Source organism: Protopterus annectens, chromosome 10.part0 (genome assembly GCF_019279795.1).
Source record: "Protopterus annectens isolate FY-2018-M chromosome 10.part0, PAN1.0, whole genome shotgun sequence".
Taxonomy (NCBI): Eukaryota; Metazoa; Chordata; order Ceratodontiformes; family Protopteridae; genus Protopterus; species Protopterus annectens.
This window is the reverse complement of record NC_056744.1, coordinates 308,880,905-308,905,658: the sequence shown is the minus strand read 5'-3', so window position 1 is coordinate 308,905,658 and position 24,754 is coordinate 308,880,905. Positions and strand designations below refer to the sequence as shown.

The following is a 24,754-nucleotide window of genomic DNA, read 5'->3' as shown; positions in this document are numbered from 1 at the left end:
CTGCCTGCAGATTGAGGTATTTTATGACTTTGTGCAAACTGTACACAAGACACTGTAGTCACTGGGTGTGGTGATTTCAATGATCAATGCTACTTTTGTCTTCTTTTCTTGGACCACCATATCCAGTTTTCTAGCATCTATCTTTTGAACTGTTGGTATTGGGTGATCCCAAGTGATATAAACTTCATCATTTTCTATGATTCTTTGTGGATCATGTTTCCAGTGTTTTACAGCCACTTTGATACCATAAGGTTTGCACAATCTCTAGTGTAACAGTCTCGCCACATTATTATGCCTTTCAGTATGCAGTCCCTCTGCTATTAGTGCATCACAACCAGCAACAAGGTGTGTGACTGTTTCCAACTCGGTTTTGCAAAACTTACATATGTCTGTTTCTCACATGTTCAATGGACTTAGTAAACCAGCGTGCATGTAGCCCACTGTCTTGGGCTGCCAATATTAACCTTTCATTTCTTGATGTAAATTCACCTCTCCTTAACCATTCCTGCGTTCAGTCTTGATCAACATGAGGTTCTTCCAGACTTTTTTTATACTTGCCACTATATTTATGTTTTTTAGACATTTCTTGCCTTCTCACCTAGTCCTTCACCTTATATTCTTTCTTTTGTTTTTTAGCACATTCAGTTTCTGCCTGTTTTTTATCCACTTCTGGTTTGATTTCTATTCCTGTTTGACGTCGATATGCTTCTGCTAAATTAAGCAGAGATGTCATCTTAGATTTATTCTACTCATGTATCGAAACTTTCACCACATTTGGATCTTGTGAGGTCAGTAGATATGTGTGGAGTCCCACAATTGCAGCTCTATACATGTAATCAATTTCAAGGAGGCCCATCCCTCCTTCAGAACGGGGAATATATAATCTTGGTATACACTGATTTTTATAAATCATTTGGTGAGCATGAAGCATCCTTCTTGTTTTAATATCCAATCTATCCAACACTTTTTGGGGCCAGTCAATCACTCCAAAACTATAATTTAGGACAGGAAGAGCAAATCGATTTAGAGCTTGGATCTTGTTCCTAGGTGTCAATGCTGTTTTCAGGATTAATTTAAGTCTTCTAAAGTACTTCTTACTAAGCTTTATTCACATTTGTTCATGTTTATTGCTGATCCTTCATCAATTCCCAAGTATTTATACACCCCCTCTTACTCAAGTTCTTTTATATCACATTCTTGTCCCAAACTGATGTTTTCCTGGTGCTACAGTTTTCCTTTTTTAAAGGTTGCTTTTGCACATTTATCAAGACCAAATGACATTCCAACATCATCTGAATAAGTTTAACAACAGGAAAAACAATGCTTACTGTGCTTTCAATTCCTCATCTGATGAGCTATACAATTTTAAATCATCGACAAAGAGAAGAAGAGAAGTCATTAGACTTTGTTGTTTTCTAGAAGCCAAATTATAGCCATGGCCTAAGCTGTTAAGTAAACAGCTTAATGGGTTAATGGCAAGGCAAAATAGCAACGGTAACAGGGAGTCACCCTGGAATATCCCCCTTTGGATTTTTATCCCTGGGATAATAATCTGCCCTTTATCATGGCTTAATTGCAAAGTGGTCTGCCACTGTTTCATGGTTACTGTAATGTAATCAATCAGTGTAGGATGTACCTTATACATTTTTAAGCACTCTTTTATCCATGAATGTGGGATACTATCAAATGCTTTTTTATAGTCAATCCATGCCATACTTGGATTCTTCCCTTTCTTACAATTCTCCACTATAACTTTATTTAACAACAAATGATCCTTTGTTCCATATGACTTTTTACTGCTCTTTTGTTCTACTGCCATAATTCAGTTTTCTTCTAAATGACTATAAACTCTGTCGGCGTCAATCCCCGTGTATATTTTGTACGTCGTCAGAAGACAAGTTATTGGTCTATAATTTTTAGGGTAGCTTGCAGGTTCACTCTTACGTAAGAGCATTGTTTTTCCTGTTGCTAACCAGTGTGGTGTCTGTTCGGGGTGTGCACATAAATAGTTCTTACTCATGGCTAGATCCTCATGTAAAAAAGTTAATACTTTAAGCCAAAAGTTAGGTACTGCATCTGGGCCGGGGGTTTTCCAGTTAGAGGCTTTTCTCAACTTTGTTTCAATCTCTCTGGCTATTATTTCACTCCATTTCATATCCTGTACCTTTAACCTTCTTATTCCTTCTTTTACTTCTTCTATCCATTTAGCATCTTTGTTATGTTCCACGGGATCTTCATAGATACTTCTCCAAAATGTATCTACTTCCTCTTTTTTCGGCAGTCTATCAATTCCTTTTACCTTATTTCCCAATTCTCTATAAAACTTTTTTGGCTCATCAGTAAAGTGCTTATTTTGTGCTTTTCCCTTATGTTTATCTTTGTATCTTCTGAGTCTTTCCACCTGTTTTGAAATGTTTAGTTTGTTATCTCCAATAGTGCATAACAGATCCTGGTCTGTTCTAATACTGCGCATTGCTTTTATCACATCTGTCTTTCTTAGTATTTTTGTTGATCTATTCCCTCTTCTATAATCTTCTAACAATGACACTTCTTGTCTTAGCTGCTTTATAGTTTCTCTATTCAATATTTCCATGATGGTATCCGCTTTCGTCCCCCCCCCCTTTTCCCTCGCTACCCCATGTTCCTGTGGTAGAACTCTATCAGTTATTAATTTAGCAGCACAGTAATATATTCTGTTTACTTCTGTTATATCGCATGGATCTCAATGGACAATCCTAATTACTGTGTTCATTTGTTTTATGAAGCTTCTGACTTTTGGGATTTTATTAACCTTCTGCAGTCTATTTCTCTCACTGATCTTGATATATCTGTCTTTGTCTATTAAATCAAGCAACTTCTCTTAGCTCATTTTCTTCCAAACTGAGGGTACATCCTCTGTTTTCCGTTCCCTGCTGGTATTCTATAGAAAGTTCTACTGCATCTTCCTGTGGCACATTCTCTCCAACTTCATCCTGTGCCATCCGTTGCTGTCATATGGAAACTCACGCGCCTATCACTCCTCAGCATTGACTGCATCAGAGTTTCCACAGTTTCCTGTTCCTTTCCTTGCTGTCTAGCTTCAAGTGAACTTTTATACTGGTTTCCTGTGGAAGGCTCAAAAATATCGTGATTTGGCACCTGACCCGTTGCTTCCTGTTCCACTGGTTTCCCCTTAATTTGGATACCCATTGCTCTATCCTGTTGTGGTGCTTTCTGCATTTGATTTTCTAAACTGAATCCTTCTCTTTGCAGCTGTTCCATTACCTCAATTTCTATTTCATCTGCCCAGTGTGGCTATATGTATGAGCTATTACAGCACTTTTACTTCTAAATTTCTTACCAAATGTGGTGCATTTATAGGTTGCCTACTCAGTATATTTACTTTGATTTTCTGCTAATGGAATGGAATTCGACTGGATCATGAAATACAATGACCTAAAAGCATTCTGCAGGTATTGCAAAAAAGAATGCCTAGCCACTCACAGTGGAATAAATGATATACGACATGAGACAACCAAACAACATAAAAATACTATTCTGCAAGCAAAATCTAGTCACCTGATGACAAAGTAGGCATGGAGCTCAAACCTCAAAGGACCTGAACTTAAGATAATTGGTGTAGAAGCCTGTGAGGTGTTCCATTCAGGTAAGCACAATATTTCCAGTAGCAGTTTAGACTGTGCAGTAAAACTGGCCAGCCAGTTGTACAGTGGTTCGAACATCGCAAAAGAACTATCCTGTGGAAGAACTAAGACTGAAGCCGTTGCTGAAAATATTTTGGGACTGCACTCATTGGAATGCCTCCTGCATGACCTGCAGAAACCAGACCCTTCATCTGCATTATTATCGGATGCTTCCCACAAGGAAAATATAAAATTAATTCCACTTGTTGTGAGGTATTTTTCCAAAGAGGAAGGGGAGGTGAATAGTCTTTTGAACTTCTTTGAAGACCCTGTTGAATCTGCCCAGGCTATATCACAACAGTTTATAAACATTATGGAAAAGCACTCATTGCTCGAACAGCATTTTGGCAATATACATACAAGGACCCAAGACTTGAAAGACTTTTTTGAGTTTTGTGGCATGAAATTCAAGAATCTCTTAAGGCATGTACTAGTAAAGTGGCTGTACCTTCTGCCAGACATTGACAGAGTAGTGAAAAATCTCCCAGCGCTCCAATCATATTTCCTCTCTCAGGGAAAAGAGTGGATCCCCCAGCAGATATGGCTGCATTTTTCAGATAAAGAGCACAGTGGGAATGCACTGGCTGCACTGCCACAGTACTATTTGTACTTTCTCAGTGTTGTTTTTGTGGATTTCAAAGAACACATAAGTATATTAGGAAAAAGCAGCACTTACTGTCGTGGAAACTGCAGGCAAGAGTTGAATATACTTTCTTTGTTGGAAAACTTAGACCTTTTAACAAGCTGAAAAGAAACTTCATCAAATTCTTGGATACAGCAGTAAGGTACATAGAACAGTGACTTGATTTAAGTGAAAACAACTACTTGTTTGTACTTTCTAAGTTATTTTTAACTTAGCCCTTTGTTTTCAGTGACTTATTCAGTGTGACCACTGTCCTGAGTCTGTAGGACATAGATGAAGACCATCTTTTCTGGGACTATTTAGCAGTCAAGCCCTTTCTCCAAGAGTTACATATCACAGACTTATCTCCAGTTGAAAAGTGGCTGAAGCTTTTCAAAGATGGGCCTGAGATGACTGCACTATATCCAGTGATTGCTGGGGTATTCCTATACCGACATCTAATGCATCTGTGGAGAGAGTTTTTTGATTGATGAAAATGAAATGGACAGATATGTGAAACTGTTGTAGTGTGGACTTGTTAAAAGCTGAGCTAATGATGACTGAATATTACCAGATGAAATGCAGTGACTTTTATTCAAATATTATATCAAATCGGACACTTATTCATGCCATCAAATCAAATGCAAACTACACATTTAAAAAGAAGTGATTGTTTAATTTTCTTGTAGTGTACAGTATTTAGATGTTTTGATATTTTTTGCTTTAATTACAATAAACATACTCTTAATTATACACTTTAAAAAATTGTTGTGTGCTTGTGTGCACTATGTAGATTTTTTTAGTCTTCTTGTTCAGAATAGTTATAGTTAGTATAAGCAGAATTTAAGAGCTTTTTGCTTTTTAAAATAAACATAATTATGTGTTTAATATGAGTAGTGTTTTTCCTGTGAAGTTTACTTACTGTTACAGCTGAGTAATGTATGTTTTTGTAGTAATGCTTCACTTTTACTGTTAAAGCTGCATAATTTAAATGGTTTGTGACATTTTGGTATGCTGTAATAACTTCACACTGTTGTACCCATAACTGCATCTCCTTTACCACACCTGTGGCGATGTCATGGTAGAGCGTGTGGCCAGTGTGTCATATTGGCTACACCTCCATGTCCCACAATGGCCCACTTAAAAGGTGGCAACCCTAGTAGAAGGAGGAATCAGGCAACAGTAGAGTAATCTCTCTGCCACCTAGGTTGTCAGGAAAAAGGTTTGAGGAATGCTGGGGTGAATTAACCTATCTGCCATCTAGGCTGAAGGGAGGAGAGGAGGAAAAAGTAGAAAAACCTATCTACCATCTAGGATGTGGAAAGAATATAGGCTTGGGGATAGGGAAGAGACAGAGGGAATAAGAAAAAATATGGAGAACCTTTACGGTTCCTAAGTTGCGTACTAACAACTTCAACTAAAAAGCTCACAGGGTTACCTGTAACTTATAAAAATATTTTGATTTGTTTTATTTAGAATGATTTACTATGGATATCAGTTAAGAACATTCTTAATGCCAACTGTGTGACAGTCCCTTAATTTAAAACTGTGAGGAACATGGACATTTTATTATGCAAAATGAGGAAAGGTCCTCCTAATGAGCAACACTTGAAATGAATGTGTTCAGTGACAGAGATAGTTTTCAACCTTCACTCTCACAAATGAGGCACACCACTTGTCATAATGTGAACAAATGGGCAAAATGTAGAACGCTTACTAACAGCTTTTATTTATTTGACATTTGTTAGCCGGGTTAGTCTGACTGGGCAAAATGCCCTATTTCAGCAGAGACCAGAGGAGGAAAAGCTCCATTACAAAAAATTAGCAATACAGTGAGTAATACAAAAATTGAGGAAAATTGTGATTAGTCATTATACAGAGCTACTAAAAATATATAGTACAAAGAAAAGTCATGTAAATTAATCATAAGATAATTTTACACTAATCATGAATGACATGGATATTAAAACATTCTATGTCCTAAGAGAAAACAGCAGAACAGTTATAGCATTGAGATGCAATTAGAGAACTCAGAAACCTGAGGAGTAGCTGAGAGAAGAGATTGATTGGAGAGACATTAGTGGTGAAGGAAGATAGATTGATAGATTGGATGGAAGTTCATGGTGAAAGAAGTAAGATCAGAAATTTGAGTTACTTTGGCAGTTGAGGTAGAAAGAAGAAGGGGCCTTAGACGTTAAGGGAGAGGCAAGTGGGAAGATGTTTAGGTGGGGGTCATTGCAGGACCAGATCCAGGAGGTACACAGGAATTCTTTTAATGCTATTTTAAAACTATGGGTATTGTCAAGTGAGCGTATATGAAGAGGAAGTTTGTTCCAGGCTAAGGTGACAGAGTGGCTGTACAGCATCTTACCAATGGATTTGTTAGGTTTGGAGATACACAATAGGAGTTGGTCAGAACTACGTAGGCTGTGTTTAGGGATATAGGGGGGATAAGATTAGTCAGAGATGGACAAGCAAGGGGACAGTGAAGGATAGTGTGGGTCATGTGAAGCTGTGGTAGGAGGACTTTGTGTTGGAAGTTCAAGCCAGTGAAGTTTTTTTAGGGAAAGGCAGTGGTGTGTTCGATAAGGGAGATTACTGGTGAATCACGCTGTTTTATTATAGGTGTGTTCAAGCTTCGTAGTCAGGTTCTTCTGGAGTTGAGTGAATAATGGGGCAGTGTAGAGAAGGGTGGGAAGTAGGAAAGCTTGAGCTAGGGACAGTTTAGATTCTGGAGTTAGGAATTTTTTGTTCCTGCACAGTAGTCCAAGTTTTTGGTGAGTTTTTTTTTTTTTGATAGTTATTGATGTGGATGTCGAATTTAAGTTCATCATGTACATAAACCCAGAGGAGTTTGGTATGTGATTGTACTTTGATAGGAGTGTTATTTAGAGAAGAGATTGAGAAGGAGGGCTTGAGATGGAGAGATTTAGGCAGGAAAAGTAGAAGTTTAGTTTTGTTAGGGTTAAACAGTAGTTGATTAGTAGAGAGCCATTTTTCAACTGACTGCAGAGATTCTTTAGTGAGGGTGAGTAGCTTACTAACAATTTCAAAAAGGAAGCTCATAGGGAGCTTAAAATATGCTTTTGTTTACTTATACAAATTTGTTTTGCTTAATTAATATTATTTAGTTCTATTTACCATGGATATGTGTTGTGTGTGAGTGTGACAGACCCTTTTAATGTGGAACATTTTTTTTTTTTATATTTTACATTTGTTAACCTGGTTAGTGTGGCTGAGTTTTTGGCTAATTTTCAGGACTAGAAAACAATTTATTAAATTTTAGTAATATAGTAGTAACAATCAGCTATAGGATCTTGAACTTTTTAAGACCCAAAATGATTAACGTTCCTCCTAATGAGGTACACTTGACAGCTATGTTTTCAAGTGATGTATGACTCAAGACACAGACAACAGCAACACACCACAAGAACACTGTTATCTCCTGTCACATATGCTTCCACCTCTTACACGAGCCAGTTGCCCATTGGATCTGTCGTCACGTCGCCCCGCCCAGCACCGCTACTTCTACGCATGCCCCGCTTTTCTTGGCGTGGTCTCAAGTTAAAGCATGTTTCTCTCTGTATTTAGCCCTGCCATCCTCATTATATTCTCGTTTTTATTGGACCGATGTATGCATATAGCCCCGCCTTAAAAGTTAATTTCAGCAGTGATTGGTTGTCCATATTTTGATCTTTTCTTTGGCTGTGGGATTTCCAGTTTTCTTGTTGATATGGCGGAAGAAAGAAACGTAGTAAAGAGTCGAGGGTTTTTAACAAGTCGAGAGACCATACGATTGTTCGGAAACTAGAAGTTTGATAGTAATTATAGCTTAAACGAAACGGAAGAAGCTGCAGTAAACTTGTAGTAGGTGCTATGGCAAGTGAAGTGCCACCACCTGGCTTGAGAGCCCCCAGCAGTTGCCAGACTGGGGATGCGAACCTTCAGATAGAATGGGGTAGGTGGTGACATCCTCCTCGAAAGCAGGAATTGTATTTTGTTCTATTTTGACAATGCTCTTGAATTTGGTATAAGTTTAACAAAGGAGTGAGGGGCCCAATAGTGGGCACAGAGATGACATTTGTTTACGTTTGTAGGAGAGTTTAAATTAAACAATGAGGTAAAAGGATTAGGTTTTTCATTTAACCATATCTTTACGAAAGATAGCTGAAGGGTGGTTTAAGTATGCTTTCAGAACGGATTATCAAAAAAACTGAGTGACGTAACAATCTTGTATTTTATTATGCTGGTATATTTTTTCTGTTTCCTCTTTGATTACAAAGCTAACTTGTTTTCTATAATTTTGTTATTTACTAACATGTCAGTACATCTTGGTTTGTTTTGCTTGATTGCCCAGTTAGGTTCGCATGTTAATGGTAAACATATTGGAAGAATGGTTCAAATAAACCATATATTGCGAGTATTCTTTTAAATGTTTAAGGCATGATAAACTTACTGGAAATTACTATCTCGTAGCATTAGGAACACATTTTACTCGTTTAAGAATCTGTTATGAAGGAAATCAAGAAAACAGTCTACCTACTGCCTTATAAACACACCTCTTGGAGGCGAAATGTATTAATGCAGACTTGATGTTTCACAGTCAATATGTAGCTTCTTTGATGGTACACTTTTAGTTTTGGCACTCTTATGACCAAAAGGTTTTGGGTTTTATTCCTATGCTATGCCCTTCTCCTCATGTTTTAGCACTGACAGTACCCCTAAGATTGTGTAGCATTTCTGAAGTCTTTGCCATCGGCATAGCCCTTTAACAAATATTCACTTTGCCTGAGGTGGTGGTAGTACAAGTAGATTTTAAATATACTGCTTCTCTTGTCAAAAATGGCAGGTTTGTTACAAACCAAAATTAAAAGATGTAATACATGTACATATTATTTAATGAATCAACAGAACAATTGAATACAACACAGTTGGTTTTATTCACCTTTCATTCACCATTCATACTGTTGCTCATGTTTATGCATATTTTTTTTTAGTTTGGCATGTATAAATGTTTTCAGACGAGTCTGCTATACAGTAATATCTGATTTTAGTTTGAAAATAGTTTTATATTTAGCCATAAGTTTCCAAAAGAATACGTTTATGATCTTCATCACTTTTCTCATAGTGTACTTTACTGTATTATAAAATAGCCCAATACTACTTCCAGAATTATTCTTAGCTGTGTAATATACAGCATCCAAAACAACTGGAATGCTCAGAGATATATTACTGAAAGGATACAAGGCTTAAACAGCTGGTTCTACATGGACCGACTCAAGGCCCTGTCACTATACTCTATCCTACAGACTAAGAAGGAACCTTTGGCTACAGGGCATCCTCCTACCCATTACTGATGGATTTACTGAACATCAGCAGGTCAGATAGCATCAGAAATACTTGGTCTAGAGATCTAAACCTTTTCTGCAATATCAACACAACTGTTTGGAGGGACAGATGTATCTCGTAGAGGATACTGCTGCTGTGGATCAGACTTCCCATCCATATAAAACAAAGTTCATCCCTGTCTATATTCAAGTGGAACTTGTATCTATGGATGGGAAACAGAAAATTTACTCCAAGACTGCACCCTGTACGACTAATAAACAGAAGCGGCTCCTAAATGCTTTATCCCATGTATGGGTCCCCTCCCATTGTCTATGGTATGATCCCAGCTATTCTCATTGGGGATAATAGATGATTATCGACCATGAGATGAGTAAGGCTAGTCTATAACCAAATGGGATAGGTTTATTTGAGCTCAAAAAGGAAAACTGGCTGGGCTTGGAGTGGCCATCCCTTTGCTTTTTTTAATCGGTTGTAAATTTTCTACTTTTTTTGTAATCATGTCATAAAAATGTTCCATTTTTCATCAGACGTTGCAGATTTTGTTCTCTGTTTTCTTAAGGTGTATTCTAATTTCTTTAGAAGCCAAAGAACATACCTAGAAACCTTTCCCATTCCCTGTTCCAGCATATGTTTATATCCCAGATACACAACAGAAATCTCTGAAAGACAGTTGTTTATTCCCCAGTGTCCTTGAACGATAATTTAAACTAACACATAAAATGACATTTTGATATCACTGAAGATGTTGCCATTTTCTGGGGCTCAGGCAATTGGAAGCCATTTTGGTGTGAAAGAGAATGGACTGTACCAATGAATCTGCTATTACTGCAGACTTTCCACTTGTTTGTACTTATTTCAGGGTAGATTATTTGGTGACCCTGATTAAGGGTTGAGCTGCTAGTCTGTTATATTGCTAGTGGTTTTCCAGCAAATTACTGTGACCAAGAATTGATTTCTTTTGCAGTGTCTGCAGCTTGAGTTTAGTACTGTCATCTAATCCTGCCTTGTTGTTGTATCGGTTTCTTTGGAAGCTGTTTAGCAGTGTTAGGGAAGTTTGAAACTGTATTAGTGATATGAAGCATGAGCTACTATAGCGCAGTTGCCATTTTTGTGTTTGGATATGCTTGGTCTTTGACCCTGACACGAACCTGATGCATTCCATTGAAGAGTAGATTTTGTATGGATGTGTAATTTGAACTAATGTATCTGACAAGTTCTGTTCACTTCTTCTGGCTTTTCCCGGTTAGGGGTCGCCACAGTGGATCACCTGTTTCCATTTCTTCCTGTCCTCTGCATCTTGCTCTGTCACACCAACCACCTGCATGTCCTCTCTCACCACATCCATAAACCTTATCTTAGGCCTTCCTCTTTTCCTCTTAACTGGCAGCTCCATCCTTGGCATCTTTTTTTTCCAATATACCCAGCATCCTTCCTCAGCACATGTCCAAACCAATGCTGTCTTCCATCTTTGGCATTGTCTCCAAACTGTCCAACCTGGGCTGACCCTCTAATATACTTATTCCTAATCCTGTCCACCCTTGTCACACCCAGTGCAAATCTTACCATCTTTAACTCTGCCACATCCAGCTCTAACTCCTGCCTTTTTGTCAATGCCACTGTCTCCAACCCATATAACATAGCTGGTATCACTCCCCTTTTGTAGACCTTCCCTTTCACTCTCTTACTGGTGCTTGTCTGTCACAAATCACTCCTGACACTCTTCTCCACCCACTCCATCCTGCCTTCTTCACCTCTCTTCCACACTCACCATTACTCTGAACTGTTGATCCCAAGTATTTAAACTCATCCACCTTCGCCAACTCTACTCCTTGCATCCTCACAATTCCTGTAACCTCCCTCTCATTCACACATATATATTCCATCTTAGTCCGGCTGACCTTCATTCCTCTCCTCTCTAGAGCATATCTCCACCTCTCCAGGGTCTCCTAAACCTGTTGCCTACTCTCACTTGTTGTTTGTCTTTCGGCTTTTCCCAGTTAGGGGTCGCCACAGCGGAACTCTGGTCCACTAATGATTGCCAGTTGGTTTTTATGGTGTCGAGCTGCCAGCCCGACGCCCAACCTTCAACGAAGGCATGTCCATTCATCACAATGTCATCTGCAAGCATCATAGTCCACGGGGGCTCCTGTGTGGTCTCGTCTGTCAACCTGTCCATCACTAGTATAATGTTCAATATTAACAGTAATAAAATTTTGCTGAGGCAGTAGTGTCTGTTCTCAGATGATGTAACCTGTTGAAGTATTTGGGACTGTAACGCACCATTCTTGGTGAAGTGGTGCAGCTTTAGGGTAAAGGAATGCCACAAAATTTTTTGAATTTTAAATGGTAAAAATGCTGATTATTTGTACCTTCTGGATCTTTGTCATAATGTTTTGTATACAGCACAACATTGGGCATGAGTGTCTACCTTCTATGATATGTTTATTCAGACTGACTTTCTCGAAAGACTATATACATGTATAACTTTCTAAGTTCTGGTATTTAAAACTACACTTACCCCATGTTCTGAACTTCCTTTGTTCTAGTTGTACGTATTCAACGAATATGGATATAGAATAAATGGAATATTTGTAGAACCTTTTTTCAGATGCTGGACATGCCCTCTACTCATAAGTTATTGTGGATATAGAATAAGTGGAATATTTCTGGAACTTATTTTCAGGTGCTGGACATGCCCTCTGCTCATAAGTTATTGTAAGTTTTACGGGGTAATTATGCCACTTTGCCTTACTTTTGCCTCTGAATTTCTTGACCCTGTTTCCCTGAAGTACTCTGTTGGTAGCTGACCTTTAACAGGGTAGTAGTATCATTGACTTATGTGCCAGCAGGCCTGGAGTTGTAACTAACGGTAAGGATTCAGAACATCTACGGGATTCTGATCCAAAGCAGGAACACTGAATTTCAGTTTTTGTGGGGAAAAATACTGGTAAATCCCTGTTTTGATTGTATTGGAATTGAAAAATCATGGAATTTGTCAGTGTAGGTCAGAGAACCAATTCACTACAAGATGTATTTCTGCTTATATTTATTTATAATCTTGGCAGCTTGCATTATTGAGCGCTGTGAGCCTAGAATGTTTTTAATTTTCTATATATTTTGATGCAGTTGAAACCTATAATGAAATTGCATTTAAAAATCACAGGTATAATTCCTGGATTTCATCTCATGAAAATGGAATTGCATTTAACTTATTTTAACTTATTTATTAACTTGCTTATTAACTTATTTTGAAAACCGAAAATCCGTGTCCCACGATCACAAGCCTAGAGAGTTTGACATCTGAGACAGAATTTTGGGCTTTTTCTTCAGTACTAAAGCAGTCAGCTGTGCAAAAATGAATCGGAGTTACTGAATGAAACTGTACAATCTCTGCACTGGAAAGAAATTTGTGTTCTCCGAAAGGATGCTTGAGGATGATATTTGTTAAGAATTGCATTTGGCTACAACGTTCAAGCATTAGGAATAACACTAATCTGTCATTATGGAACTACTGACTGAATTTCTTCTTAATAAAAAGAATAATCTCTTTGTTTATTCGAGTTACAGTAGTTATGCTAATAAACGAAGGTTAAATGGTACTTGTAGATTAGTTTATAGTACATGACTGAATGTTAACCATTGTCTTTTAACAGCTAATAATAAAGCCCTTTTTTTTAATACTTGATTTCAGCATTGTATGCTGTTAATTTTATTAGACTTCTTAGTTGAGGCGATCAGGTAACGTGTGAGGTTCGAGGTTCCTTGTATGTTAGACCTGGACATTACTTTAGATTTTTTAGTGTTTTGTTACGTGTGCCTATCTTGAGAGTATAACTTTGTTTTATACATACGGATGACAGATCTAAGTTTGTTAGAATAGATACAAAGCTTGAGGAAAATAATTTGCTGAAGGCTGTTGCTGATTCTGACAAGTAACCCAAGCTGTTAACAAGAGGCAAGTTATATCTAGCATAGGCATTTTTATGACCCTTTTCTAAGGGCACTATTGGAGTTGGAGAAGATACCAGTTTTGTGGATATTAAAAACAGTATTAGGAAAAAGGGCACTTTCATGGCAGAACATTAGTAGACTTTGGAGTTCTTCGGATCCACACCAAATTTAGTAGGCTTACAAAAGTAAACCTAGATAAAAGGGTTAGGATACATAAAGCGCTTAATAAATATTATGCATTGTGGAACAGTTTTGATATGGCACAGACAAATGTAAGAAAGCCTATTGTGATTCATACACTTGGGTTAAGGTATTGTATGCAGTCTTCCATGCAAGCAATACATATATGATTTTATAGGTTCATAGGTGTGTACTAGGCTAATGGCCCTGGAGCCTTTACAAGCCTAGCCCATAGAAGTGCCCTGGCATCGTGCTGCCCGATGTTAGTTCCCAGTGCCGCTCTCAAGTAGAGCCACTGGAGTGATCCCCGGGGTGAATTTTCTGTTTCTCATCCAGTCATCTAGTCTTCTCTTGAAGAGGGCCAGTGAGGTGCTCTGCTTGACATGTATGGGAAGTTTACTCCAGAGCATGGGCAGTCTCTGGGTTATGAACCTGTCCCTTCAGCATGTTCTCTTGGTTGTGGTCTCTGGAGCATGTGGTGTGGAGATGGGTCAGACATGGCTTTGTAAGTCGAGCAAAGATCGCCTCATAGTAGACAATATGAGACGGAGAATAGCTGGAGTATTTTGAGTCCGTCCGTGTACGACATGTGTTTAAGGCCTAGGATCCTCTCTGTGAGGTACTTTTTTGTCCTTTCCAGCTGTTGCATGTGTCTAGTGAGTTATATGCCAAATGGGGCATTATACTTAATTGGCCTAATGAGGGAAGAGTAGAGAGAGATGATTACCTCTTTCTTTCTGGATGCAAAACCCTTGGTAATGAGGTATGCCACATAGGACTTTCTGACCACTTTCTGGTGGGCGGAGAGGCTGCTGTCAACCTGTGTCCCCAGTGTTCAGTGGGCTCCCATCAATGTGGTAATTGGTGGGAACTGAGTTTTACCCAAAGGGGATGATTACACATTTTTTTAGCATTACGCTTAAGGCCATGGTTTCGACACCAGTCAGTGGTCTCAGTGAGGTCTCTCTCTCTAAGATGTCTACATCATCACTTGGGGAGTTAATAATGGCCCCTAGCTTGCAGTCATCTGCAAATGTGGTCAGCCAGAGTTCCTCCGTGTTGGCCTGGACTTCTGAGAAATAGATGCCAAACAGGAGAGGACCCAGGACCAATCCCTGTGGCACTCCACTCTTGACTGGTCAGCAGTCTAACTTGGAGTCTGCTACTTTCACACTGTGGGCTCTCTGATGATGCGCTCCATACCCTTACATATCAGCCTCATCAGGCGAATGGGGCGATAATTACCAAGGTCTGTAGTCGCTCTCCCTTTATGGAGAGGGATGACTGTAGCAGTGCACCATTCAGTAGGGACAAAGCCTGAGGTGAGGCTGTGATTGAAAAGGGTGCACAAGTGTGGTGCCAGTTCACTTTGTAGTTCATGTAGAACACATCCAGGGATATTGTCTGGTCCCATGGAAGCTGTATTCTTGGCCTTGAACAATGCAACTTTAACCTGTGCTGCAGTATTCCTCCGGTATTGTGGTTGGTCCTTTGCCCTTTAAGGGGGGAGGGGTAAAGTTGGCACTGAATCTGTCAGCTGGTATGTTGGCAATATCTGTTGGATCAGTATAGGATGACATTGTGCAGTAACTCAGAGCAAACCTGAGTATTGCCATGGCGATTATTGATATAACTATAGAAGGCTTTGTGGTTGTTTTTTAGTATCTGCCGCAATTCTGTCTTCATATCTGGCTTTAGAGGTTTTGATGAGGGATCTCAACTTTTTGTTGAAGCTAATAAGGGAGTTTTTCCAGTCATGGGACTTCAGCTTTTTCTGCAGTAGCTTCTTTCTGTTGTAGAGTTTATTAATGGTAGGGGACCACCAGATTAGCTTCCTTTTTTTGGAGGAGAGCGTCTTGGTTCTGTTGGGTATGGCTAGTTCCATGCATTTATGTACGTGTTCATGCAGTGCATTGGTGTATGATTCTGCAGTCATGCATCTATTTTCCATTGACATGGATGCCGTGAAGTTAACCACCTCTGTTTTTAGGAGCCCAAAGTCAGTTTTGGAATGGTGGTTACCTTTGCTACGGGGTGTGGGTGAGATGTGGATTTCCATGGTGAGTCTAACCAGGGAGGAATTGACTATTGTAGAGCAATGGTTGCCCACGTTAGTAATAACCAGGTCAAGGATGTTGCTTCCTCTAGTGGGGGTAAGAATGAGCTGGTCCAGGGCATTGAAATTGATGAATTCCAGGAAGCATTGGGCCAGTGTATTGGTGCATGAGTAGGTTTCCCATTTGAGAGTGCTGGGTTGGACCCTGTAGTTTCCAGGGTGCTTGGGAATGTGGAGTGAGAGACTTGGGACATGGTTGGGGACCTATACCATGCTGTAACCTGAATCGCAGTCTTACCCAATGTTAGTTGTACCTGAAGTATCTTGGATGTAGATGCGTTATGCTGGGCTACTAGTCTGGAGGTATGCATATCCTTTATGATTATGGAGACACCACCACCTTTGGAGCTTTGGTCCATGTTCTGGGGTTGAAAGGTTTAGAATGAGTCATAGCCTTGTAGCACATGGGTGCTTTCTTTAAACCAGGTCTGTGTTACAGCACAAATGTCGATGTTCTCCTTTCTGAGGAGTGCTTCGAGCAAGTGCATCTTGTGATTTAGACTTCAAGGGTTGAGCAGCATGACCCTCAGATTGCATTTATTTATAGCTGTTACAGTGGTAATTTGGTCTTTGGAACATCACCTAAGAAGGTACTATAGGGGTAGCAAGAGCCTTAACTAGTATCCGGAAACTCAGGGGTGACTGATGCAGGCCATCTCTGGCAAAGCATTGAGGTCTGTCAGTCATGTCATCCCAAACAGACAGATACTGGATCCCCTTAGAATGACACCAGAAACTTAGCCAATTGTTGAAGTCAAATCATTTTCTGCTTGTACTGCAGTATCATTCTGGGCGTTGGTAAGATGCTGCTCAGGGCTAAGGTCATACCCGCCTGGGCCACATAATCGGAGAGCTCCACCAGGTCTCTCTCTTCATCTAGTCCAGGGAGGTGCATCTCGGGTCATTCACACCCACATGGACAGTGACAGTCATACTTGTACTTGTGGAGTGACCTGTGTGCGTGTGTTGTTGGATTCTGGCACTTGATGGACAGCTGACTGTTACCTTCTCCTTATTCAACCTATTGAGTGGGACATCAGTGTGCTTCACTATCAAGTCTCCTATAATTAGTGTATTGGGCAAGCTGTTTTGCCTTAGGAGCTTGGGTTGAGGGGCACACTGCGTAGGTGAGCTGTGTGTCTTGTGGTTTGTGCTGTGTTCTGGTGGTCTAGTGCATTTCTGCCTTGGAGGTCTCTGCTGTTTGGGTAGATTTCTGTTGAGAGCCTCTGCGAAGGTGGGTGTGTGATTTTGTGTTTGTGACAGCTGTGATGGTGGGTGTTCTGGAGGGCTATATTTTGCATGTGGTGTGGTGCAGGTGTTGACCTTCTCCTCTTGGCCACCTATTCCAGTCTTGGCTTGAGAGTGCATGGCTTCCAATTTGGAAATAGAAGTGCATTTCTCACAAGGCTGAGTGTTGGGAGGTAAGAAGAGAGGGGTGTCTCTGTACATGAGGCAGTTGTTACACTGCCTCAGAATGCCTGAGTTCACCAGGGTAATAGGAGAACAGACAGGGAACTAACCTTTAGACATGCCAGGAGGGATGGTCATTATTGCCAAGTACTGGAGCAGTTTCCTTATATATTCCTTTTACAGGAAAAATGTCGCTCAAGGTGTCTGAGTCTGTACAGAACACTGCCAAACACTCAAGGGGAAACCAATACGTAGGCCCTGAAAATGTAAGGATGAAGTATTTAGGCATATATTTTGAAGTCACAAACAGCAGAACTTACTGAAAACAAAGAATTAGCTTGTCAAGAATGATGAAAAGGGGGGGGGAGTCGCATGAATGGCTACTGCCTGGCTACTACTAATGCTGGTGTCACCACAGCTTCACTCTGTTGGGATACAATACTCCTTTGCTTCTCTCACCAGAAGCAACATGTTAGCACAAATCACAAGAAGAGAAGCAGGCCACCGCCTGTTTGGTGATCCAGTCTTGTTTCAGATGATGCAAAGGTCTGCAGGCTTGTAGTCTTTTTCTAGTAGACGCTTCAAATGGCGACCAGACACTCACTCTCCTACTGGAAAGAGTCAAGAATCCATGCACTCTGCTCCTACTCTCACCAGGAGCAGAATGTAAGCACAAATTCCAAGCTGTCGCCTATAACTCCGTTATTAAGCTTTCTGGTGATCAGTCTCCAGGAAATAATGTAACTGCACTCCTCCTCTCACCAGGAGAAAACATAAGCACCAATCCCAAGATGACTGCTGAGAGGCAGAATGTGGGCTCTCCAGTAACTGGTGGTCTTGCAATAGATGCTTAAACCTAAGATGGGAAAAAGAGTTTATCCTAAACACTGCAGTGTGCACTAGAGAAGTTAGATGTGAAAGTAGGTAACTTAAGATGTTCTTCATCCCACATTGCTGCAGTCCTAACACTTGGGTAGTCCGCTGTCCCAGTCGGCCCGAATACCAAAGTATAAGGCTGACGTCGGTCAGGGCGCATTAGTCTGACGTCAGGGTACAAATGCGCATGACCGACGTCATATCCTCAGTCTTTTTTGCCGCATGGTCCGATGCAGAAGCAGTTTTGCAAGTGCAGGTTGGCGTTCTGAGATTTTCTGAAGTCGGAGTTTCAGACCGAATCCAAGTTGGCTAAGTACCTATGCTGGGCAAAGATCACTGGATGGTAACTTTGGATCTCAAGGAAGCTTACCTTCATGTTCCTATCAGACTAATTTGCAGGAAGTATCTGCGTTTTCGAGCTGGGAATTCTCATTATCAGTTCTCTGCATTGCCCTTTGGCTTATCTACTGCGCCCAGAGTATTCACAAAGGTTCTGGCTCCAGTGATAGCTTCCTTCAGGCTAAAAGGAATACAAATCTATCCTTATTTGGACGACTGCCTGCTTCTGGCTCAAGGAAAGGACGTGCTTCTTCAGCATTTGGAATATGTGATAGCAGTGCTAAGATGCTTAGGGTATTCTGTGAGCAAATAAAGTCCAGTCTAGTACCCTCTCAAGACATGTGCTTTCTGGGCGTGAGACTGAATACAGCATCCCAGATGGCCTTTTAACCCGGACAAACAAAAGAATCTTTCACTTTACTTCCATCAACTATCTCATCAGTCCAGGCTGACTGCAAGGACAGTCCTTCAAGCCTTAGGGTTCATGGCATCTTGTTTTCTGGTACTTCCCAATGCCAAACTGCATATGAGGAAGCTACAATGGTATCTCAAAATGTATGGACACAGCACTGCCAGGACTTGGACACTGTCAGTCGAAGAATACCTTGCATCCAAAACTAATTATTGTGGTGGGCTCAGGTATGTCACCTAAACAAGGGACTCTGTGACCCGGCCAGAGTCAGATTCTAACGACAGATGCCTCAGACACAGCTTGGGGAGCTCATCTGAATGGAAAGTGGATACAAGACAAGTGGCCTGCCAGACTGCAGCATCTACATATCAACATGAAGGAGATGTTAGCAGTCCAGTTTGCATTACTGGCTTTCAAGGATTTACTTCTTCCAGGGCAGGTGTTGATTCTAACAGACAACACAACTGTCATGTGGTACATCAACAAACAAGGGGAACACATTCTTATCCTCTATGCAGGCAAGCAATGATTTTGTGGAGACTGCGTTTAAGCTTGCAACTGAATCTTCAAGGTTTCTGCCAGGAGCACAGAACTCCTTAGCAGATGTGTTAAGCAGGCAAATCATGGATCCCCACTAGTGGAAACTGGATCTTCATGTATTTCAGACTTTGACAGTGTCCTGGGAACTCCAGACATAGATCTGTTCGCTTCTCCACTAAACCACCAGCTGCCAAAGTTTTGCACGAAAAGGTTTCATCTCACAGCCTGGAAAGTGGATGCTCTTTTCAGTTGGGAAAATCTTCATGTGTATGCCTTTCCACCTCTGCCTCTCCTCCCAAAGGTACTCCTAAAGGTCAGACAGGACAAGCCAAGGATGATTTAATAGCTCCAGATTGGCCTCGCAGCACTGGTACCCATTGCTGAGGAGTCTGGTAACTCCATGGCCTTACCTTTGATTCCACACCTATTGTCTCAGAAGGACGGGCATCTACTCAATGTCAAGCTTCACTCTCTTCATCTAACAGCCTGGCATATTCTGTTTTGAACCATAGCAGGTCTCAGCTTCCTCAACAAGTTCTGAATGTGATTATGGAAGCCAGAGTACAAGGAAAGTGGGGAAATGGAAGATTTTTATTTTGGTGTGCAGCAAAGGATTTGGATGTTTCTGAGCCAAATTTGAGTGTGGCTCTTCAATATCTTACTGAGTTATTGGACAAAGGTTTGTCTTTCTCTTCCATTAAGATTCATGCTGCAGCAATTTCAGCTCACTATGATTGTGACCCACCATTGTTTTCTCATCCTTTGTTTAAGCAATTTCTTAGAGGGCAAAGAATATAAGACCCGAGCTCCTACTCCTGCTTGGGACCTCAATTTTGTGTTGGAGAAACTTACTCTACAACCTTTGAGCCTCGGCTACTGCTGAATTGAAATACTTGTCATGGAAGACTGCTTTTTGTTGGCCATTACTTCTGCAAGAAGGGTTTCTGAATTGCAGGCCCTTATGTTGAGCCTTTTTGATTTTCCATAAGGATAAGGTATCATTACGTACTAATCCTTCCTTTATGCCTAAGGTGGTCTCTAGTGTGGCTTTAAACCAAACTATTCATTTGCCCACTTTTTATGCAGATCCCCAAAATAAGGGGAAAAGATTTTGCACACTTTAGATGTACACAGGCAGTTGCGTTATTATTTAAGCAGGACTAAGGATTTTAGGCAGTCTCAGCAGTTGTTTGTTTCTTTTGCTTTGAGTTCTCAGGGCAAGCCTGTGTCAAAACAAACTATTTCTAAGTGGATTGGGTTTTGCATTGCATTTTGTTATTCCCATCATGGCAAGGAGATTCCAGCTGGGATCAGGCCTCATTCCACTAGGGCTACCATTTCTAAGGGGGGTGGCAACTAAGGATATTTTGGAGGCAGCTACTTGGAGTTCAGTGCATACTTTCTCTAAACATTACTACCTTCCTCTCTACTCTAAATCTAGGGCTGGTTTTGTCACGGCTATTTTGCAGGGTATGTTGACAGCTCCAGCTTCTTTATGATTTGCCAGCCTCCCTTACCTCTGCTTTGGGATTCTACCCAAGTGTTAGGACTGCAGCAATGTGGGATGAAGAACATAGTAGTTTTGTACCTACCATAAATGTAGATGTTCGAAGATCCACATTGCTGCAGTCCAATTTACCCTCCCTCCTTCCCCTCTGTGTTTAGGGGTGGTTGTGTGGGTGGGGTTGTACTTTTGTAAATTGTATATATATTTGGTACAGGAGTGTTTGGTGTTTTTTGGTTGTGGCCTTATCTTTTTAGGGTCTTCTGACATCTGGGGCAAAAAGACTGAGGATATGGCGCCGGTCATGCGCATTTGTACCCTGGCGTCCTGACGCCAGACTAATGCCCTGACCGATCAGCCTTATACTGGTATTCCGACTGGGACAGCGGACTACCCAAGTGTTAGGACTGCAGCAATGTGGATCTTCGAACATCTACATTTATGGTAGGTACAAAACTGTACTTTTTACTTGTCTAAAAAGTAAGTTTTAGTGGAGCGTCACTATATTTTTAAAACAGCAAGATAGATTGAAAGGAGGTGGTCACTTTTGCATTCTGGTACTATGGAATACAGTAGTCATCTGCAAACTTTGTTGGCCTTCACTTCAGAGAAATAGATACCAAACAGGAGAGGACCCAGGACTGAACCCTGTGGTACTCCACTTGTCACTGGTCTGATGTCGGATTTGGAATCCGCTACTTTCACAGTGTGGGTTCTGTCTGTGAGCCAGTTGGCAACCCATCTTGTGACATAGGGATTTATACCTAGTTTAGTGAGCTTATCTATAATTCCAGAGTGGGGGATGGTGTCAAAAGCCTTGGCAAGATCTAGATAAGCTGTGTGAACCATTTTACCCTCCTCTATGGCTTTGGTGACTGCTTCAAAGAAGTCAATCAAGTTTAGGAGACATGATCTGCCTTTTACAAATCCAAACTGAGTAGGGTCCAGAGATTGGAGATTACCAATGTCTGAGTTCCATGATGATATGTTCCATGGCCTTGCAGACCAAGCTCGTCAGGCTAATGGGGCGGTAGTTCCCGGGGTCCATCGTGGCTCCCCCTTTGTGGAGTAGGATAACTGTTGCAGTGCGTCATTCAGTGGGTACAAAGCCTGAGGTGAGGCTATGATTGAACATGGTACTTGGGTAGGGTGCCAGTTCATTCTGTAGTTCGTGTAGAACGCAGCCTGGGATGTTGTCAGGTCCCATGGATGCTGTGTTCTTGGCTTTGGAGAGTTTTTTTTACCTGTGCAGCTGTGATTTATAGGAACTTTGCATTCTTCCGGTATAGAGATGGGCCCTGTAGGGGGTGAGAGGGGGGTAAAGTTAGCACTGAACCTGTCTGCTAGGATGTTGGCAATATCAGTTGGTTCTGTATATTTAGTGCCATTATGCTGCAACTCAGAGCAGATCTGAGTGTTCCCATTTAGATTCTTGACATAGCTATAGAATGCTTTGTGGTTGTCTTTAGTCAGTGGCAATTTTGTTTTCGTAACTAGCTTTGGAGGATTTTATGAGGGATCTCAGCTTCTTACTGAGGTTGACCAGGGAGTTCCTCCAGTCATGGGATTTTACTTTGTTTTTGCAACAGTTTCTTTCTTCTGTTGTAGAGATTGTTTATGGCAGAGGACCACCAGATTGGCTTCCTTTTTTTGGAAGACAATATCTTGGTTCTATTGGGGATAGCATGATCCATGCACTCGTGTAAGTGCTTATAAAGTGCATTTGTGTAGGATTCGGCAGTCATACTTCTGTTGTCAGTCTGCATGGGTGTCATGAAGTTTGCCACTTCTGTCTTAAGAAGTGGGAAGTTGACTTTTGAGAAGTTTTTTTACGATGGTTTCCCTAATTGGGGGTGGGATGTGGATGTCTAGGCTGATTAGCTTGTGGTTGGATCTGACCAACGAGGAATTGACCTCTGGTGTGGAACACCGGTTTCCCATGTTGGTAATGACCAGGTCTAGGATATTGCTGCCCCTGGTGGGGGTGTGGATAAGTTGATCCAAGGCATTGGAATTTATGAATTCTAGAAGCGTTGAGCAAAGAGTTGGTACATGAGTAGTTTTCCCAGTTAATGGTGGGGTAGTTGAAATCCCATTATTAGGGTGTTGGGTTGTACCCTAATACTTTCCAGTGCATCAAGAAATGAGGAGTGTGAATCCTGGGGCATGGTGGGGGGTCTGTAGCAAGCTACAATTTGGATTGGTCTTGCCCAGAGTTAGTTGCACTTGGATAATCTCGGATGCATTATGCTGTGCAACTAGCCTGGAGGTGTGGATATCCTTAATGAATATGGACACGCCTCCGCCTTTAGTGCTTCTTTCTGGGTTAGGTGGCCGAAAGGTGTGGTATGAATTGAAGCCTGGTAATGCAGGGGTGCTCTCTGGAGCTTTGAACCAGGTCTCTGTCACTGCACAGATGTCAATGTTCTACATTTTAAGGAGTGCCTCGAGTGAGTGCATTTTGAGGTTTAGACTTCTAGCATTGCGTAGCATTACCCTCATATTTTGCTTGCTTGTACCTGTTACGGTGGTGAATTTGTCATTTGAACCTTGCCTAAAAAAGGCACTGTAGGGGTTGCAAGAGTCTTAGCCAGTATCTGGAATCCTAAGGGCGACAGGTGCAGGCCATCTCTGGTAAAGCATCGTGGACTGTGTCTCATGTCGTCCCAGGCAGACAAATACTGGATCCCCTTCGAATGACACCAGAAGCTTAGCCAATTGTTGAAGTCAATCATTTTGTCCTTGTACTGTGGTATCATTCTGGGTGATGGCAGGATGCTACTCTGGGTTAGGGTCATACCTGCCTGGGATACAAGATCGGAGAGCTCCTCCATGTCTCTTCATGTAGTCCAGGGAGGTACATCTCAGGTCATTCACACCAACATTGACAATGACAGTGTCATATTTGTACTTATTGTGGAGTGACCTGAGTGCATGCGTTATGTGGCGGATCCTGGCACCTGACAGGCAGCTGACAGTAACTTTCTCCTTGTTTAGTCTAGTGAGGGGAACATCATTGTGCCTGACTATAGAGTCACCTATGACTAGAGTGTTGGGTACGTTGTTATGCCTTATGGGCTGTGGTTGAGTGGCACACTGAGTTTGTGGACTGTGTCATTTGGGTTGTGTTGGGTGGTGGAGTTTGCTTGCGTTTATGCTTTGGATGTCCCTGATGCTGGGCAGGTTTTTGAGAGCCTCCGCGAATGTAGGTGTGTGTTTTGTGTTTTTGTGTGTGTTTTGGTGGTGTAGGTTTTGAGGGACTATGTGATGAGTGTGGTGTGGTGCAAGTGTTTACCTTCTCCTCTTGACTGCCTAGTCCAGTCTTGGGTGAAGAGAGCTTTGCTTCCAGTTTGGCTATACAAGTGCATCTCTCATAGGTTGTAGTGTTGGGTGGTAGGAGGAGAGGGTTGTCTGTGTACATGAGGCAATTGCTGCATTACTCCAAGATGCCCAGATTCATCGGGTAGAAAGGAGAAATCACTGGGAGCTGACCCTTAGACATGCCTGGATAGGTGCTTATTAAGTACTAAAAACTGCTTTCCACTAGACAAGTGATTCCATCCCCAAAACCGCATTGACACATGTCTATCAATGCTGGAAACAACTTTGCCATTCTTTTAGCTAGTATGGAAATAAACACTTGTAATCATGGTGCAAAGTTGAAATGGGTCTTTATGAATCTGAATCTGGGTCTGATGGATTTTTACCCTCTTTGGATAATATAGGCACCACAGCTTTCTTCCAAGATGCTGGTGCCTTCTCTCTCTCTCAT

General features: G+C 41.2%; 1 protein-coding gene across 1 annotated transcript in view; it reads left to right on the top strand.

Moving 5' to 3' along the window:
• Positions 1–7,983: 7,983 nt before the first annotated feature.
• LOC122813060 (cyclic AMP-dependent transcription factor ATF-6 alpha-like) overlaps positions 7,984–24,754 on the top strand; it is a 2,557,378-nt gene continuing 2,540,607 nt past the window's right edge. Inside the window, exon 1 of the mRNA XM_044085178.1 lies at positions 7,984–8,263. Within this exon, the coding sequence (XP_043941113.1) occupies positions 8,182–8,263 (82 nt within the window). The 5' untranslated portion in view covers positions 7,984–8,181. The remainder of the gene's footprint in view (positions 8,264–24,754) is intronic.